The sequence below is a fragment of the Schistocerca gregaria genome, chromosome 1 (genome assembly GCF_023897955.1).
Source record: "Schistocerca gregaria isolate iqSchGreg1 chromosome 1, iqSchGreg1.2, whole genome shotgun sequence".
NCBI classification, from domain to species: Eukaryota; Metazoa; Arthropoda; class Insecta; order Orthoptera; family Acrididae; genus Schistocerca; species Schistocerca gregaria.
Window position 1 is genome coordinate 143,296,712 of NC_064920.1, and position 19,109 is coordinate 143,315,820.

Below are 19,109 nucleotides of genomic sequence, written 5' to 3' on the forward strand. Positions count from 1 at the left end.
CTCAAATTCGCACCTTTTTGCAGTGTCTTCAGTTTTAATCTACAGTTCATAACCAATAGATTGTCGTCAGAGTCCACATCTGCCCCTGGAAATGTCTTACAATTTAAAACCTGGTTCCTGAATCTCTGTCTTACCATTATATAATCTATCTGATACCTTACAGTATCTCCAGGGTTCTTCCATGTATACAACCTTCTTTCAGGATTCTTAAACCAAGTGTTAGCTATGATTAAGTTATGCTCTGCGCAGAGTTCTACCAGGCGGCTTCCTCTTTCATATCTTAGCCCCAATCCATATTCACCTACTACGTTTCCTCCTCTCCCTTTTCCTACTATCGAAGTCCAGTCACCCATGACTATTAAATTTTCGCCTCCCTTCACTATCTGAATAATTTCTTTTATCACAACATACACTGCATCAATGTCTTCGTCATCTGCGGAACTAGTTGGCACATAAACTTGTACTATTGTGGTAGGTGTGGGCTTTGTACCTATCTTGGCCAGATTAATGTGGTCACTGTGCCGTTTGTAGTAGCTTACCCGCATTCTTATTTTCCTATTCATTATTAAACCTACTCCTGCATTACCCCTATTTGATTTTGTGTTTATAACCCTGTAGTCACCTGACCAGAAGTCTTGTTCCTCCTGCCACCGAACTTCACTAATTCCCACTATATCTAACTTTAACCTATCCATTTCCCTTTTTAAATTTTCTAACCTACCTGCCCGATTAAGAGATCTGACATTCCACACTCTGATCTGTAGAACGGCAGTTTTCTTTCTCCTGATAACAACGTCGTCCTGAGTAGTCACCGCCCGGAGATCCAAATGGGGGACTATTTTACCTCCAGAATATTTTACCCAAGAGAAGGCCATCATCATTTAATCATACAGTAAAGCTGCATGCCCTCGGGAAAAATTACAGCTGTTCACAGTACCAGCTCAGCTGTTTTAGTTAGTGTTACTAGTCCAGATCAGTCAATCATCCAGACTGTTGCCCCTGCAACTACAGAAAAGGGTGCTGCCCCTCTTCAGGAACCACATGTTTGTCTGGCCTCTCAAAAGATACCTCTCTGTTGTGGTTGCACTTACGGTACGGCTATCTGTATTGCTGAGGTACGCAAGCCTCCCCACCAATGGCAAGGTCCATGGTTCATGGGGGAGGGGGCATGTAAGTTCAATTTATTTGATGCAGGTATCTATGTATCACTGGTAATTCGATATGTCCACACTGAGTACCTGAAGCACACATACAGATGCTGGGCTGCAAAATGCTCTGTTTTTGACATTGTAATCAATAAAAGATAAATATCATGAATGTCTCAATTTTGTTTGTAAAAATTAATTTCACAATTGCAAATCATCAGACAGTACAACAGTTTTGACAAGGATGTGCATATTAATTCTTCTGATTTTAGAAGTATTTCATAGTTGAAAATTTCTAAGTGAATATTTGTTGTCACTTAAAAAATTATTTCATGTTATTTCAGAAAAATTTACAAAAAATAAAGTTCTCATAGGACTTTGTAAGTTGGTATGGTGATTTAATCATTGGTTATCATCAATGATTTAATTGCCATGAAGAATAACAAGAGTCCTACAAAAATGTTATTTTTAACCTGTTCCTATGGCACAAATGCTAATGTTGCAATAGTGCATGAAACACTAAAAGCAAATATGGTGGCATTTCAGAAATTATAGAATTTCTTTATAGTAGAACCAGGGGTGCACTTGAAGTTTTCACATCATACAGGGACAGCAGTTTTTGATGTACTAACCACACAAATGGCAAAAATTGCAAAATATCAGTTGCATTATGAGGTGAAGTGCAGATAAAAGATACTTATTGTGTACTAAAATGTAAATGTAAGTGAAAGCTTTGTTACGGATTCTTCACATCTTAGGAGATGCAATTTTGGTACCACTCTGTGATTTAACTAAGTGTAACAATGGCAAGGAAACGGTTTCTAAAGAAGAGAAATTTGTTAACATCAAGTATAGATTTAAGTGTCAGGAAGTCTTTTTCTGAAAGTATAGCCGTGTATGGAAGTGAAACATGGACGATAAATAGCTTGGACAAGAAGAGAATAGAAGCTTTCGAAATGTGGTGCTACAGAAGAATGCTGAAGATTAGATGGGTAGAAGAGAAGTTTGTATCACAACTTGACCAGAAGAAGGGATCACCAATTTAGTATTGGAGGGCAGTGTGGAGGGCAAAAATCGTAAAGGGAGATCAAGAGATGAATACACTAAGCACATTCAGAAGGATGTAGGTTGCAGTAAGTACTGGGTGATGAAGGTTACACAGGATAGAGTAGCATGGAAAGCTGCATCAAACCAATCTCAGGACTGAAGACCACAATAACAACAACATAACAATAACACAGTTGACTCTTTCATGTTATAGTCTGACACACAGCTTTTGTGTACAGGAGCTGACATTTTATTTTTTCCAACTGACAGAGGCACATCCACGCAGCAGGAAGCATCTCAGATTTCTTAGTATTGATCATGTAATACAAGAGAATTTGAAATAATCTATTTATAACAACTGGCTTTAGAAATAATTCACAATCAACTGTCTTTTAGGTTCATATCCACTGTGACATGAGGCTTAGCTTCATCATCTTCAGGTGCAGCAGGTGTAGTATTAACATCACAGTATCGCTCAAAATATATTATAAGTTCACAATGTGGTGTATGTGGGAACATGTCAACAGCAACAGCTCTTACTGGTACTATAGGATCACCCCAGTATGTTTTGGAGGCAGGTCGACTTAGTGACAAAAAGTTTTCTCTGGCTGCTTGTGGATCACAGGACAGGAACACCATTCGTGTTAATGCCTCCGTCCTGCGAATAAGCTTGATTGCTTTCTGGTCTGGAAACACAAATGAAAGATATTTACTATCATCTACAAACTGGTAATATAAGTAAACACACATACTTACTTAATCCTAAAGCAAAATTTACAAGAAAGGTTCTATGTATTAGTTATTAAAGCAAGGATGATAGTGACAATGGAGAGGGGGGGAGCAGTACACGCCACATTTTGTAACATGAACAATTTGAGATTCCGTATGTTCTGGAAGCTCAAATTTTGCTTCTACAGGTGTGCATGACTTATCAATACTGTAAAGTAATTATGTTGGGGTTTGTGAATCATATATACACTTAGAATATTTATTCTTGTTCTATATTAGTCTTTGGAATGTATATTGTGGTGGCAGATCGATCTGTAGCATAACCTAAGGTCTAAGTTTGGAAAGTAATTTCTCTTCTGAAAATAAGTAGGCACTATTATTTAACTGTAATAATGAACAGTAGCAGTGGGTCCTGCTACTGTGTGTGTTGACACCAAAGAAATCACTTTGCAACCTCACCAAGTAGGTACTTTGATAAAACAACATACTTTCACACTGTACCATCAGAGCCCACTTTGCAAGAAGTAAATGTTATACTTTTTTATGAAAAGGATAGACTGCTACTCACAATAAAGATGACCGGTTGAGTTGCAGATGGGTACAATGAAAAGACTGTTACCCATTATAGCTTTTAACCAAAGAATTCCTCAGAAAAGAAAAGAAACACACCTCATGCACGTATGACCACTGGAAGTTGTGACAGGAATGCGACTGTCATGTGAATAGCAATCTGGAGTGGGGCAGGGAAGGGGGGGGAGGTAGCATGGTATGGGTGAGGCGAAAGAAGAGCGCTGTCTGGTAGAGCATGCAGGAAGTAGAGGACTAGAGACTGCCAGGTGTAGCGGGCGGGGCGGGGGGGATACTGGGAGCGGGAAAGGGGAGGGGGCACAGAAAGGGAAAGGATAGGCAGGTACACTGGCAGAGCGCAGCACACAAAGAAGGTGAGGGAATGTGAAAATCGAGGAGATGATACGACGATTGGGCAGAAACTGTGGGTGGAGAGTGTGGGGACAATAGGTTATTGTCGGTTGAAGCCAGAGTAATTTTGGGTGCAGAGAATGTGTTGTAAGGTTAATTCCCATCTGCGCAGTTGAGGAAAGGTACTGATGGAGGGGAGGACCCAGATGGCCTGGCTTGTGAAGCAGCCACTGAAATCAAGCCTGTTGTGTTTAGCTGCATATTGTGCCACGGGGTGGTCTCCTTTGCCATTGGCAACCACCAAACTCCCCCCCTTGCCTGCTCCACTCCATATTATTCACGACAGTCGCATTCCAGTTGAAATTGCTGGTGACAACAGTCTCGTGTGTGTGTGTGTGTGTGTGTGTGTGTGTGTGTGTGTGTGTGTGTGTGTGTGTGTGTGTGTGTGTGTGTGTGTGTGTTTTCTCATTCTTTTGCTGAAAGCTATAATGTGTAACAGTCTTTTCATTGTGCCTGTCTTCAACTCAATGAGTCATCTTTACATTGAGTAAAAATCTATCCTTTTTGTATTATTGTTGATATTCCAACATAAAGCTATATATAGGGCCCTGGTGCTTAATGTTGTCACTGAGCTGTTAAAGATTACTTTAAAAGTAAATTTCTTTACCACTTGTTTCAACATTTATGGATAATATATATTCCCCAACATGACACCTTTCTGCATTTAATAGTTACACATTTTTAATATGGTGAATGTGGGGAGGTAATTGTGCTGGCTTCTGAATGTTTATAATTATATTTACATTACAATTTGTTTATGCTTCACTCTTTACTCATATTTTAAATACTCAGCAAATAGTTCCCTTCTGTTTCAACCAACAGCATACAGAGTCTATTGAAGCACACCAAAACTTATTGAGAGATAATACAACATTAATATGTGAAAATCTCTTTCCAAAGATTACGTCATTTTTTCACAGAAATATGCCCAATATCTGCTGACTCAGTGAAATATTTAATAAAAGTAACTGATATTATAAATATCTTAAAAACAAAGATTCCAAGACTTACCAAGCGGGAAAGCGCCAGTAGATAGGCACAATGAATAAAACACACAAACACACACACACACACAATCTGAGCTTTCGCAACCAGTGGCTGCTTCGTCAGGAAAGAGGGAAGGAAAAGGAAAGATGAAAGGATGTGGGTTTTAAGGGAGAGGGTAAGGAGTCATTCCAATCCCGGGAGCGGAAAGACTTACCTTAGGGACACACACACACACACCCACACACACACACACACACACACACACACCCATCCATCCATCCATACATACATACATACACAGACACAAGCAGACATCATATTATAAATACAAATACTTACGTAAGCCAGCACGAGGAGGATCAACAACAGCCAAAAGGTCTTTACAGGTAGCACGACGAATAACTGAAGACAAAATCTCCTCTGCTGCACCTGAGAAGAATTCACAGTTCTCCACAGAATTGATGGATGCATTGGTACGGGCATCTTCCACAGCACGTGTAATCAGCTCTACACCTAGTACTTGCCCACATTTCTAAAAACAGAGCAACAAGTTACAGTTCGTTGCAATTTACAATATACTCAAAATAATTTTGTGTATATGTATGTTTGGGGGGGGGGGGGGGGGGGGGGGAGATTATGTATGGCAAACAAATAAATATTAATATATGTGCTGGAGGGGAAAGAGGGGAGGGTGCAACCACATGACTCAAAACCATATTCAAACAGATCAGAAAATTATATGTGTCAAAGCAATATGCAAATTAAACTAAATTTTGTCATTGCTTCACAACAAGATAACACACTTCAAAATGGCCTCAATGTAAAGGCTGATATTGGTTGAGGACTTGGATACAGGAAATATTGGCAACTGCAGTGATATCTCATTAATTGAGTATATGGTAGTGGAGCAACAGCACAATCTCAACATGGAGAAACTAACACATTGTGATTATTATTATGACTTCAGATAACATGCCTCGTGTGTCTCATCACTGAACCTGATCAAATGTTTTCTTCACTTTCAGTGTAAAGTGTTCGACCTGCACAGTAAGAAGCAGCCCACATTGAACTTATTACTTTACTAAGGCCCTCTTGACAACATGGTAGCTGTTCATAAATCAATGTAATTGTTCATCTCACCAAGAGAATGATACTGAATAGATTAGATGAGACTGATGCCAAGAGTTTTGTCTTCACTTAAATTAATGAAAATAACAAATTTCCAAAGTTTGTAATTGGGTATATGAGACATATATGTTGCTACAGGCTTGGAATTAATTTCATTATCATGTAAATAATAAAACAGATCTAATATAAAAGATTTTTTGATGCAGCTGCTTCATAAGTGATACATACCTTAGCCAGACAAAGTCCTATAGCTCCTGAACCACAACATACATCCAAAAGAGATGTATCTCTAGTAGGTTGGGCCACCTCTTCTACCGCACCATACAGTACTTCGGCAGCAGCGCTGTTAACCTGAAAGGTAATGTCTCATTATGAAATTATTTCTACATATATCTTCTGTTAATACAGATTTTTAAAATAGCACCAAATTTGCTGAGAATGATACCTAATGCAGACACCAAAATTCAAGTTTTTGGCGCTGCTGACATCTTTCTTAAAGCCTGAAGAGAGTGTGGAGAAAGCAATCACCAAATGATTCCAAATAAGTACAACGAAAACAAAATTAAATTAAATGTACACAGTACCTGTCAGTTTGTGCCATTTACCAAGCTAATGGTGATTCCAATGCAGAATGTTCAACTGTATGCACACTAAACTTGATTTTGGGCACTGATTACTTAGTTGTTGAGCACCCATAACACACAAACACTAATTACAATTAAGCAAGAACATACTTATATTATAGAACTATTCACACAATTTGTTTCCTTAATTTGATTTCCTTTTGTTCATTTACAGCCCTTTACACTCTATACTACATATAATTCACTACTTCTTTCTCAAAAGTGACAAACACATTATACAGCTGTGTAATGTCTGATTATAAAGTTCCTTTGATATTTTGACTCCCTCCAGCATTTTGAGGTTGGAAATTGTGCTCAGTTGTACTGTACTATGTTCTATGTAATTCATATTTATACACAGTCCACTTACATATGTGGGTGCCGCCTATATCGAAGGTCAAAGTACAATTGCGGAGAAGTGTATGGGTGAACAGATGTGCAACTGACCACCTAGATGAACAAAGAGCTATCAACAGTGCCTACTCAATGACCATTCAGCAAACATTGCTGTGTGTGGGCCTCCGCAGTAGGCACTTGGTTCATGAACTAATGCTGACTGCTGTTCAGTGGTGACAAAGGCTAGAATTTGCTTGCCACTACCACAACTGGACATCCACTGAGCAATGAAAGCTGGGCTTCTCATGTGAATTACATTTTATGCCCCACTGGCATGAAACGTCTGAAAGGGAACACACTGTAAGAACTGTCGGAAGGATCCAGGGCCGCAAGAGAGAGTGTTATGATCTGAGGAACATTTTCCTGGTATTCCCTGGCTGACCTCTTCATTGTGGAAGGCACAATGGATCAACACCATTATGCATCTAAGCTTGGGAACCATGTCCACCCCTATGTGCAGTTTGCTTTTTCTCGACATGATGGCATCTACCAGCTCGCAAGATGAGCTTACCATACTCCCTTGGCCACCAAATTCCCACTGAAAATCTGTGGATCACATCGATCAGTTTGTTTGCGCCATGGATCCTCTACCAAGAAACCTAGGGCAGCTCATCACGGCACATGAGTCAGTACGGCTACACATTGCTGTTGGTACCTTCCAGAATCTAACTGACTCTCTCTTGCAGCGGTCCCCAATGAAAAAAGTGGTTATTCAGGCTTTTGACAGGTTGTCACATTAATGTGACTAGACAGTGTACATTCTTTAACTCGTTCCACATCCTAGTGTCTAACACGCTCGTATGGAATCTGTGTACAAATAAAATTAATTATAAATAAATCTTTGACTAGCTTCTGAGAGTTTCTACCCCATATCATCTGTTACCTGTATACTGTGGTCTTGGACTATATCACTAGAAATACACATTTTTGACTGAACCTTCAGAGTAAAAGGTTATGCTTACATTCACAACGGCCCTCCTGAATAATACAGGACCTCATTTTTCCCTACTAGCTTTTGTAAAAACTGTTGTTTACTTTGACAATAAAACCGAGATAAGCTGCTGAAAGAAGACCATAATTATTTTATAACATAATGTAATTGTATTTAAGCTTAATAAGACCATAATTATTTTATAACATAATGTAATTGTATTTAAGCTTAATAAGAAAGATGGAACAAGTTTCAGAGCTAGTGGAATAATAAAAGTTACTAGAGCATTTATAGTCTTATGTCCTATTGACAATGAGGCCATTTGAGATGAGGGTAAGTTCGAACAGGATGAGGAACCATCCTGGAATTATAACTAAGTGATTACAGAAAACTTTGTAGTCCTAAATCTGGATGATTGGACAGAAATCTGAACCCTGCTCCTCCAGAATGTGAATCCTGTGCCTGAACCACGATATCTGCACAATGCAGACAGCTATAAGCATACAATGTGGAACAATAGAAATAATAATAATACACAATATGTTATAATTTTGATTATTATTGTATGACCTGAAAGAAGGCTTCTGGTGAAATGCGTAGAGTGACTCCACAGATACTTTCCTCAATATGAGAGACACCCAACAGGAGCTCTGGGGGAGTGGGATCAGTGCCCGCCTGCCTGTATAAAGAAAAATGTAACATAATGTAGACACAAATGCCAGGGAGATTCATTCTTCATTACCATTAAACACAGAAGCAAGCAAGCTCCTCATTACCGTAAAAATGCAGAAAACAAGCATGGAAATGAAAGCACTAATACTTAAAAAATGAGTCCCACTTAGCACCCCTAATCAACTAAGACATAAAAACACAAGGTACACAGTATAGTGGTACAGGTCCTAAAATCTGATTGATTAAACCAGCAAACTTAAGAACTACACTTAAATAAACTGTCTCAAATATTTACTCATTTTTATTGGTGCCACAAGCATCTATAAACTGAGGTAGGGAAGAATGGTAAAGGACACTCATTTTAGCCACTCAATTTCTTCCTTTTTTATTCATCTTCATAAACATAATCAGCCAGTTAATCTCAAAGGACAATATTCAAATATCTTTGTTCAAGTGAAACATCACTAATATTTAGTAGTGGCAAAAACATTTATATACCATGGCCTCACAGTCAGTCCAATTCAGAGGTATACTTATTCTGCCACATAGATTCCAAGGCTTCAGAGCAAAACTAAGTTTCTGGGCCAAGATTTCCTTTATCTAGAAATTGTGTGACTCTCACCACCTGTCGGCACTAATGGTGGTAATTTGGTCTGCAGTTCATTCAATATTCATGTTTTGAGAAGAGCACAATGAGATGCTTATTGAGCCTTGAGACTGCACTGTTAAATTAGCTGAAGCACTAGACAAAATATAAATAAGGATCATTCAATATATGTCGCTAATAAAAGTAAGTAAATAACAGAAAGAAATTAAATACCTGCCTCAATAAAAAAAGCATCCAGGAGACACTGTAGGACATCAGTGTAACTTTGTACACAAACAGAACATAAGTGCATATGTTAATGATTAGAGATACAATACTCTGTGACTGATAGAATGGCCACCAGAATGCATTAGCATTGTTTGTGTTTAGTTTTATTACCAAGCTTGGTATGGATTATAAGGGGGGATGAAAGACACTGATGTCACATACTTGTATGAGTCAGCATTATTTTGCACTTGACAAGAGTTTGAAGGGGGCCTCATTGTGGGTCTCCATCTTGTTGGCTGAATGAATCGTGCAATATCCAGACTTTCCGGGCATTCAAATGAGACAGTGGCTCAATGTTGGACTATTTGGGAAGTTGAGAACAGGCACATGGACAAGGTTCAGGTTGACCACATAGGAGGATTAGCATACTGTGCGCTAAGCACTTCCCAACCCCCTCATATCTGCACCTACCATCCTAGAATGAGTAACGGACTCCCTGCAACATTCTGTGTCATCTCATACCATTGGTCAGAGAGTAGCAGAATCCAGATGGAGAATTACTGTCCCATGCACAGACAGTTGTTAACACCAGGACACAAATGGCTGCATTTGGAGTGGTGTTGGGCCTGGGAAGCATTAACTGCTAATGAATGGCTTCGGATTCTGTTCAGTGTTGAAAAGCAGTTCTGCACTTTCCAGATGACCATCACTGGTGAGTATACCAATAACCTAGAGAAAGGTCCCATGATTCCAATGTTTTGGAGAAGCACAGCAGTGTTACTCTTGGCATTAAGGTATGGAGAGTCAGTGGGTACTTTTAGGTCACTGCTGGTTGTGATTCAGGAAACTGATGGCATAACAGTACATCACAGACATCCTGCATCCTCGTGTGTTACCTCTTGCCTCTATGAACTGTCTGTGCGATGTTAAGGTACTCCTATCGTCAGCAATCTGTATCCGACAGAATATGTGTGGGACCAGCTTGGATGTTAACTACATCCTAGTACCAGTATCCATGATATCAAGGACCAATTACAACAGCTGTAGGCCAGCTTTCCTCAGCAGAGAATAAAATGGCTTTATGACACCTACTCAAATTAATCATTGCATGTATCCAAACTGGAGTGGATGCAATGCCATGCTGATAAGAAGGCTAGTACCGCCAAGTTCTTTGAACATTTTATTCAATTTTGTAATTACTGAAATAATATCACATACCCTTTGAATCTATGAAGTATCGTTTCGTCTCCTCCTCCCCTTCCAGATGTTTCATTATAATTTTTATTATTATTATTAAGTCAGGCAGTGCAAACAGAAGTCACTAAAGTAATATTGTACTGATGGCATCCTAAAAACATTCTTCATGTATTGCAACAACAGAAAACAGTAATAATTTACTTCATAGGCAATGTGTACACAAATGCTTCTAAAAGTATGTTTTCCACATGAAGCCAAATGTTCTTTATTTAACGGAGATTCAAATGCAATCATAGCTGCAGCATGTGCTTATTAGTCTGGGCCCACAGATTGGTCACCATTTAATTCTTTTTTCATGAGGAGCAATATTATGTGAAAAGTAAAACAAAACTGCATGAAGAAAAATTCACACTGAGTAGTGAGAATCAAACAAAAGAACAGAACAAGCCTCTGGAATGTTAGTGAGCAAAACAGGTGATGGGGAGAGGAAATATATTTCAGTACAATCAGCAGAGAATTTTCAGTTGTTAAGGACGAAGACCAATCCCTATGGCAAGCTGCCTGGTCCTGATGACAGTGCAGCCTTTACACTCAAATCAAGCAACAACAATTTTAATTCTTCAAATGTACTTACCTTTTGGAAATCAGTTGAAAGTAAAGTGATGTTACATTGCAATCTTTCCCTCCTCCATGCATGAAAAATTCTTTCAGCTCAGTTTTCACATCGTTCAGTTCCTCTGCACTAAGTTGTTGTGGATGTAATCCAACAACAAGCATTAGCTGATCATTTGACATAGACAATCTACATGTCAGCTGCCTCCAATGCCCTGATTGGTGCTCTGGTTCAAATACAGGAAGTTTTGATGACCGTACAAATTGCTCAAAAACCTAGTGATAACAAAAATACAGATCAGTGTCTAAAACCAACAAACACATCGCTATAAAGTGTTTCCAGCGACAGCAAAAATTTAGTTCACACAGTGTTTTTTTTATATTCTCTTATGATGCTAAATAGCTTTACACCTGAAAAAGTTCCGCAAATTTTAGGTCTTTGACTGCAGATCACACCATATCAAACTGACAAAGCTCACACCACAAAAATGTATGTGGTATATTTTGTTCACAATATGTAACAATAAACTGTGTTGCACCTAATGGAGGATTAAGGGAACCAACCAGCAGGCATTCAATTCAGGTGTTCATAACAAGCAGCTGTATATAATACTCCTATTGTCAGGAAAGTACCAGGTCAATTTTTTTAATTTTTTTTTTAATAGAAATTTGCACTCACCAGGTAATGGTCCTAGCTCCTATCGTAGTAGTCTCCCTGGTTATCTATACACAGTTGCCAACATTTCTGGAGGTCTTGGGAGAAAGCAGGGAAATTTTCAGCTGTGATGCTTGTAAGCTCATTTGTTGCAGCCCATTGGATGCCTGCAATATCTTGATGAAGCTTTCCTTTCAATTGCCATTCAACTCATGGAAACAAGAAAAAATTGCAAGGCAAGTGGTCATGCGAATACAGCAGATGTGGGATGGCAATAACAGAATGTTGGACCAGATACTCGGTAGCAGATTAAGCAGTATGGGGTCTTGAACTGTCATGAAGTGCGAACCAGTTCTGAAAATGCCACGAATCAGGGAGGCAGTATCAAATTGCTTGTCACAAATATTTCAAGAGTTCAGTATGAAGAGCTTCGTTTACTGAAACTTCCTGGCAGATTAAAACTGTGTGCCCGACCGAGGTCCCGAGTTCGAGTCTCGGTCGGGCACACAGTTTTAATCTGCCAGGAAGTTTCATATCAGCGCACACTCTGCTAAAGAGTGAAAATCTCATTCTGGGAGCTTGGTTTACTATTTGACCTAGAGGAACATACTCATGGTGAACTAATCCTTTATTATCAAAGAATGTGATCAACATTGTCTTTGTTCTCGAATGTTGCCATTCCAATTTTTTCAAGGCTGGTGATTCAGGACTCCGACATTGTGCACTTTGATGCCTCATGTGAGGATCATCCTCGTAGCACCAATTTTAATCCCCAGCAATAATCTTTGATAGAAGTGTGGGATCATGCCTGACTCTGTAAAGTTGTACGCAGAAATTCTATGTCCTTTCTTTTCATATTCACCTGTCAGTGCATGAGTTTAGCATTAAGTTTCTCTTTCCCTAAATCTTCGAGTAAAGTCTTATGACACACAACATGATTCAAATTAAGTTCTTCTGATACTGCATGCACAGTTACATGATGGTCTTCTTTCAATATCTGCCTTACACACTCCATGTTTACATTAGTGTGTGCTGAAGATAGGCAGCCAGCTCTGGGATCATCTTGCCCTAAATGTCTGCCTTCACAAAACTTTTTGTGCCACTTGAAAACACAATTTCTTGAAAGTGCCTCACCTGCATAGGCTTGTTTAATCACTGTCCACGTTCCAGGAGGGGTTTTCCCAAGCTTAAGCAAAACCCAATGTCCTCTCTTTGTTCATAAGCAGCATCCATTGTCTCACTGTAACTAACATGCAAGAACCCAGGATGCTGCTAAGCACAGCCCTGCCACATAGTGAGTTTGCGCAAATCATGGCCAAGGTCATTTCAAGGATGCACTCATACCAGGTAACATAAAGACAACATTTGTTCCTTTTTACAAATATTACAAACTCATAAATAAAAAACTTGCCCTGGAAATTTTCTGACAAAGGGTATTCATCGCATCTTAAGATGTCCCTCTGAGGGACAACAAACATAGACAGGCTGCTCATCAACATATACTGCTTGGTGTTCTATAACATGCAATGTAACAGATTCATCTGGTGTTTGGCAAATAAAATAAACTAAAACAGAACATGAGACTGAGTGAGACAGACAAAATTAAGTTAAGAACAGAGCAAGTTTTACTATAGAAAAAAAGGGAAGGGAGAAAATTCAGGTGCAGGCTTCACTGTAAACAAGAAAATACTTCAAAACCACTGATATTTAATTAATCTTGAAAAGAATAACAAAACTTACATTAAAAGCAAACAAAAGTATTCACAGAAAATCCCTGATGTCTATGCAGTAGTATGCTCCCATTCCTCTGTGAAAGCTTGGCATCTGTGACAACCGAGTCATAATAATGTCTTTTAATGCAGTCTACTGCTTTCTTAGACTGCACTTAAAACACATTATTACAGTAATATTCTTCGGAGGAGATAGAAGAGCTCTCTACAGAAAGTTAAATAAACTCATGATGACAGCAAATTCCACTATATCGTGATGATGGGAGAGTGTCAGCAAAAGTAGGATAAAACAAAAGAATGATCCTTCAGTGTGGAAACTTTGAATATGATGCCAGGAATGACAGAGGTCACACATTCTATTAGAATTTTCTGAAAACAACAACATGTTTCTCATCAACACATTCTTCCAGGTGAAAATAAACAGAAGATACATATGGCACTGACCAAATGACAATAAGAATGAAACTTCAACAATATTGTGAAAACGATAGTTGCTACTCATCAAATAGTGGAGATGCTAGATGAGACACATATAGGCACAACTGTCAGAAAGTGAGCTTTTGGCCAATAAGGCCTTCATCAGAAATAGAAAATGCGACGCGCGCGCGCGCACACACACACACACACACACACACACACACACACACACGCACGCACACACACACACACACACACACAGTCTCTGGCTGCCAACGCCAGACTGAGAGCAGCAGCACCTGATGGGAGAAGCAGCTGGGTGGTGGGGGTAAGGAGGAGGTTGGGGTGGAGATGGGGAAGGATAGTGGGGGAGGGGGAGGATGGTAAAGTGATGCATATGGGAGTATACAGGGATGAGGTGGAGAGAAGACAGGGCAGCTAGATACAATTGGGAGGTTAACTGGAGGGCGGGTGGGAGGAGGGGGGGAGGGGCGGTTGCAGTATAGTAGAGAAGTAAAAAGACAGTGGGTGCATTGGTGGAACAGAGGGCTGTGTAGTGCTGGAATGAGAACAGGGAAGGGGCCAGATAGTTAAAACCAACAATTAATGAAGGCTGAGGCCAGTAGAGCTATGGAAACATAGGATATGTTGCAGGGAGACTTGCCACCTGTGCAATTCAGGAAATGTGGTGTTGATGGGATGGCCTGTGCCATCTGTGTCCTTCCCAACACCAGCTTTTCGGAACTGCACAGGTGGGAACTCTCCCTGCAACATATCCTATGTTCTCATAACCCTCCTGACCTCAACCTTCTTTAGTCACAGTCCTTACCCATCTGGCCCCTTCTCTGTTCCCATTCCAGCACTACACAGCCCTCTATTCCACCAACACACTCAGTCTTCTTATTTCTGTCCTCTCCTTTACTGCTAACCCCCCCCTGTCTAACCTCCAAATTGCATCTATCTGCCCTATCCTCTCTCCACCTCATCCCTGTATACTCCCACAAACAGCACTTTTATTGTGTCCCACCACTTCCCTGCTATCCTTCTCCCTCTCCACCCCAGCCTCTTCCTTACCTGCACCATCAAGTTGCTTCTTTCATCACGCACTGCTGCTCTCAGTCTGGCCTCAGCAACCAGAGACCGGTCATGCGTGTATGAGTTGCATTTGTGTGTGTGTGTGAGTTGGATGTGTGTGCTGTCTGTTTCCAAAGAAGGCCTTGTTGGCCAAAAGCTCAGTTTCTGACAGTCTTTTTGTTGTGCTTATCTGTGATTTAGCATATTCACCATATGGTGAGAAGCAGCTATCCTCTTCATAATACTGTTACATTCCATCCTGGATTTTACATTGTTTAGAAATGAAACTGATTACATTTTATCAAAGAGTACAGGTGTGAGGACCACAAGTCACTTTAGAATCACAAGTGATCAAAGACTTAAGTGATCAAAGAATTGTAAGGTGCAGTAAAAATACTTCTGCTTCTACATCTACATCTATGCTCTACAAGTCATCTTATTGTGCATGGTGGAGGGTACTTTGTGTACTGCAACAGCACACACCCATGTGGAGATTTTACAGTGTCTTGACCAGTTCTGGATTAATATGGCTGTAAAAGCACACAAGACAAAACCCTGTGATTACTGGAGTCAATGGGGGCACATTTTTCAAGTTACAGTCAGGTTACAGATGGAGAGTATAGAAAGGAATTATAGCAGAACAAAACCACAATATATGTAATAGTTTCCAGAAAAAAATTAATTTGTTTCATGAGAACATTAGGGTGTTGAAAAATTAGACAGATGAACTTCTTGTATGCCTAGAAGATGTGGAAAATTCTGAAGTGATAGTTGTTCTGTGCCCCTGAACAGTACATAACCAAAGGGATAAAGAAGTTAAATGTCAAGTATTGTAGACTAGAATCATTTTCTTATAGAGTTGAAATGGAAAAAGGAAGAGTTACAACATATGTAAAAAAAAAAAAAAAAAATGAACAGCAAGCCAAAAATACTCAAACAAATAGTTTTTGTTTTGATCAAAACGTAGAAGAATGTGGTTGTAAGTTGTTACTGCAGAATATATGTCTGATAATTGTAATAATCTACAGAACCCCTCTAAGAAACTTTCAGCCATTTGTGACAAATTTAGATACATTATTGAGCTTTCTTTCAGGACAAGAGGTAACATATAGTGATCTGTGGCAATTTCAATGTATATTTTTTAAAAGATGCAGATGGGAAAAATGAACTAGAATCTTCATCATTGGGTTGCAATTAAATTTCAATGGTCAATTTTCCAACCTGTGTGCAGCAAGATAGTAGGACACTGATTGACAACATTTTTATAGACAGGGCTCAGGTTGAAAAAATTACATGTACCCCACTGTTAATGGACTATCCAAGTGTGACACTTAATGGAAACAAACAATAAGGCATCTTACAACCCAAAGGCAGGTTCATACAAAGCAATGAGGCTTATTAATGAGAACAGGATACAATATTTTAAAAGTAAGTTAAAAGAGGTGGGGTGATATGTAAAAAGAGATGCCAATGTGAAATTCCATTGGTTCCATAGCAAATTTGTGTCAATATTTGTAGATTGCTTTCCTAAAAAGTTACACAAACACACACACACACACACACACACACACACACACACACACACACATTAGCTGTGGACAACTGAGAGAATTAAAATCTCATGCAATTGGTAGACGGAAATTTATATAAAGGTCAGAATACATCAAGATATGACATTACATGCATACTACAAAAAATACTGTGATATTTTATGGAAAATAAATAAAATGTCAAGAAGTATGTGTGTGTCCTGACCAATAAATAATGTGGATAGCAAGATTAAAACTTTATGGGATACTGTAAATGGAAGACAGGAGAGCCAGTCAGTATACAAGACACAGTAACAAATAAACTAAATGACATGTTGTGACTGATAATTCACAATTTGTGAGTAATTTTAAGAATCACTTTCTAATTGTAACAGCAAAAGCAGTTTAAATGATTTAGTTGAAAGGGTGAGAGAATATATTTAACAATGTCATTCTACAAAACTTTAAGTCCACCAACATCCGTCACTGAAAGAAATATAAGAGGGCTATTCAGAAAGAAGGGAACATTTTGGCAGGGGAAAAAAAAAAAAAAAAAAAAAAAAAAAAAAAAAAAAAAAAAAAAAAAAAACAACTAAGTACAAGAAATACATTTTATTATATACATCTAAAGAGCGACTAACATACTACTTTTCCACATAGTCACCAAACACATTGAGGTACTTATCATAGTGGTGGACAAGCTTTGAAAGACCTTCATAGTAAAATTCTGCCACCTGAGATTTCAGCCAGTGGGTCACGCCCGCCTGGAGTTCCGTTTTGTCATCAAAGCAATGTGTTGCAAGCCAGTTCTTTAACTTAGGAAACAAGTCGAAGTCGCTTGGTGCAAGATCGGGGCTGTAGGGCAGATGAGGGAAAATTTCCCATTTGAATGAATTAAGTTCTTTAGAGTGGTTTTCCATGTGAGGTCAGGCTTGTTGTGCAAAAACAAAATTTTGGACATCAGCTTTCCTCGGTGTTTGTTTTGAACTGCTCTTCTAAGGCTCCATTATTGTGAAGTGACGGTTTTCACAAATCGCTTCATCAACTTTAGCAACAAGATCGTCAGTCACAATGCTTGGGCATCCACTCTTGTCTTCAATCATGAACGTTAGTACGGCCGTTTTTAAACCGAATGCACCATTTCCGGACGGAACATTCACTCATTATGTTGTTTCTGTACACTTCGCACAGTTCATGACAAATTTCGATAGGTTTTAGGTTTTTTGTCAACAAAAACCATATCACAGACTGCATCTCACAACTGGCAGGATTTTCAATCGCACACACATTTCAAATTCGAATATCGAAAAACCAGACATGCAGAGACGTTCCCACTGCCATGGATGGATGCTGATTGAGCTGACGAGCACACACATACCAAAATAAACGCGATCGGCGTGCACCTAGCGGCGTCAGACAGAAACGTTCCTTCTTTCTGAATAGCCCTTATAATAATAAAAATTAAAAAAAAAAAAAACGAAAGATAATGTGGTCTTGATGGACTTTCAAACATAATCCTGAAATGTTGTGCCAACTTAATAAGTAACACCCTTAATGACATATGGAATGCATCACTAGCACTGGGAATGCAACTGTTAAATCACTTCATTGGGAAGGTGACAAGAAAGACTTAAACAATTATCATACAATTTACTTGCTGACATCTTTCTCGAAATTATTTTAAAAAGTTGAGGGCAATGAGTGTCAGCCAAGCTGCTGGGAGGGGTTTAATCCCACGATCCCACAGAGCTTCTTCCCATAAACGGAAGAACAGTGGTTATGCTGAATTGACACCACCTGCAGACAGACAGCAACACAGAGATCATTGGAGGGAGTGGAAGAACTAGCGGACTGAGGTACAAGGACTGCAGCCTTGGCAGCAGTGTCAGGGGCTCATTTCCCATCAGACCGACGTGACCAGGGACCCACATAAACATCACAGTGACTCCATCAAGTGCAAGCAAGTGAAATCTTTCCTGGATCCTTCGCACTAAGGGATGATGGTATACAGCACACAGGGGCTCTGAAGGGCACTGTGAGCATTGGAGCAGATGGCACAATTAAAAATCCTGAACGACAAATTTACAGTGTTGCCTGACACAGGGCTAAGATCTCCGCTGCAAATACTGAGCAGCGTTCTAGAAGCAGATACCGAAAATCGACTGTGTCAATGATGATGGTACACCCGACACCATGGTCAGTCCAAGAGCCATCAATGTACACAAAGATACTATCATGAAGTTCCATGTAAAGGTCAAGAAAATTACAGTGATACAGCAAGGCTGGAGTAGAGCCCTTAGGAAGCAAATGATGTCCCAGGTTTACACAGGCAGCCGCGCAAAGCCAAGGTGATGGATAGTTCGCATCCATTGGAAAAGTGGCAGGTAGCATGAAGTTAAGCTGTCGAAGCAATAGCTGAAAGAACTCCAGGAAAAAACAGAGAAG

General features: G+C 39.4%; 1 protein-coding gene across 1 annotated transcript in view; it reads right to left on the minus strand.

Moving 5' to 3' along the window:
• Positions 1–1,111: 1,111 nt before the first annotated feature.
• LOC126334937 (tRNA (uracil-5-)-methyltransferase homolog A-like) overlaps positions 1,112–19,109 on the minus strand; it is an 81,129-nt gene continuing 63,131 nt past the window's right edge. The window contains exons 7-11 of the mRNA XM_049997681.1: positions 11,282–11,535; positions 8,535–8,643; positions 6,243–6,365; positions 5,226–5,418; positions 1,112–2,878 (exon numbers count right to left, since the gene is read on the minus strand). Coding sequence (XP_049853638.1) covers positions 2,574–2,878; positions 5,226–5,418; positions 6,243–6,365; positions 8,535–8,643; positions 11,282–11,535 — 984 coding nt within the window. The 3' untranslated portion in view covers positions 1,112–2,573. The remainder of the gene's footprint in view (positions 2,879–5,225; positions 5,419–6,242; positions 6,366–8,534; positions 8,644–11,281; positions 11,536–19,109) is intronic.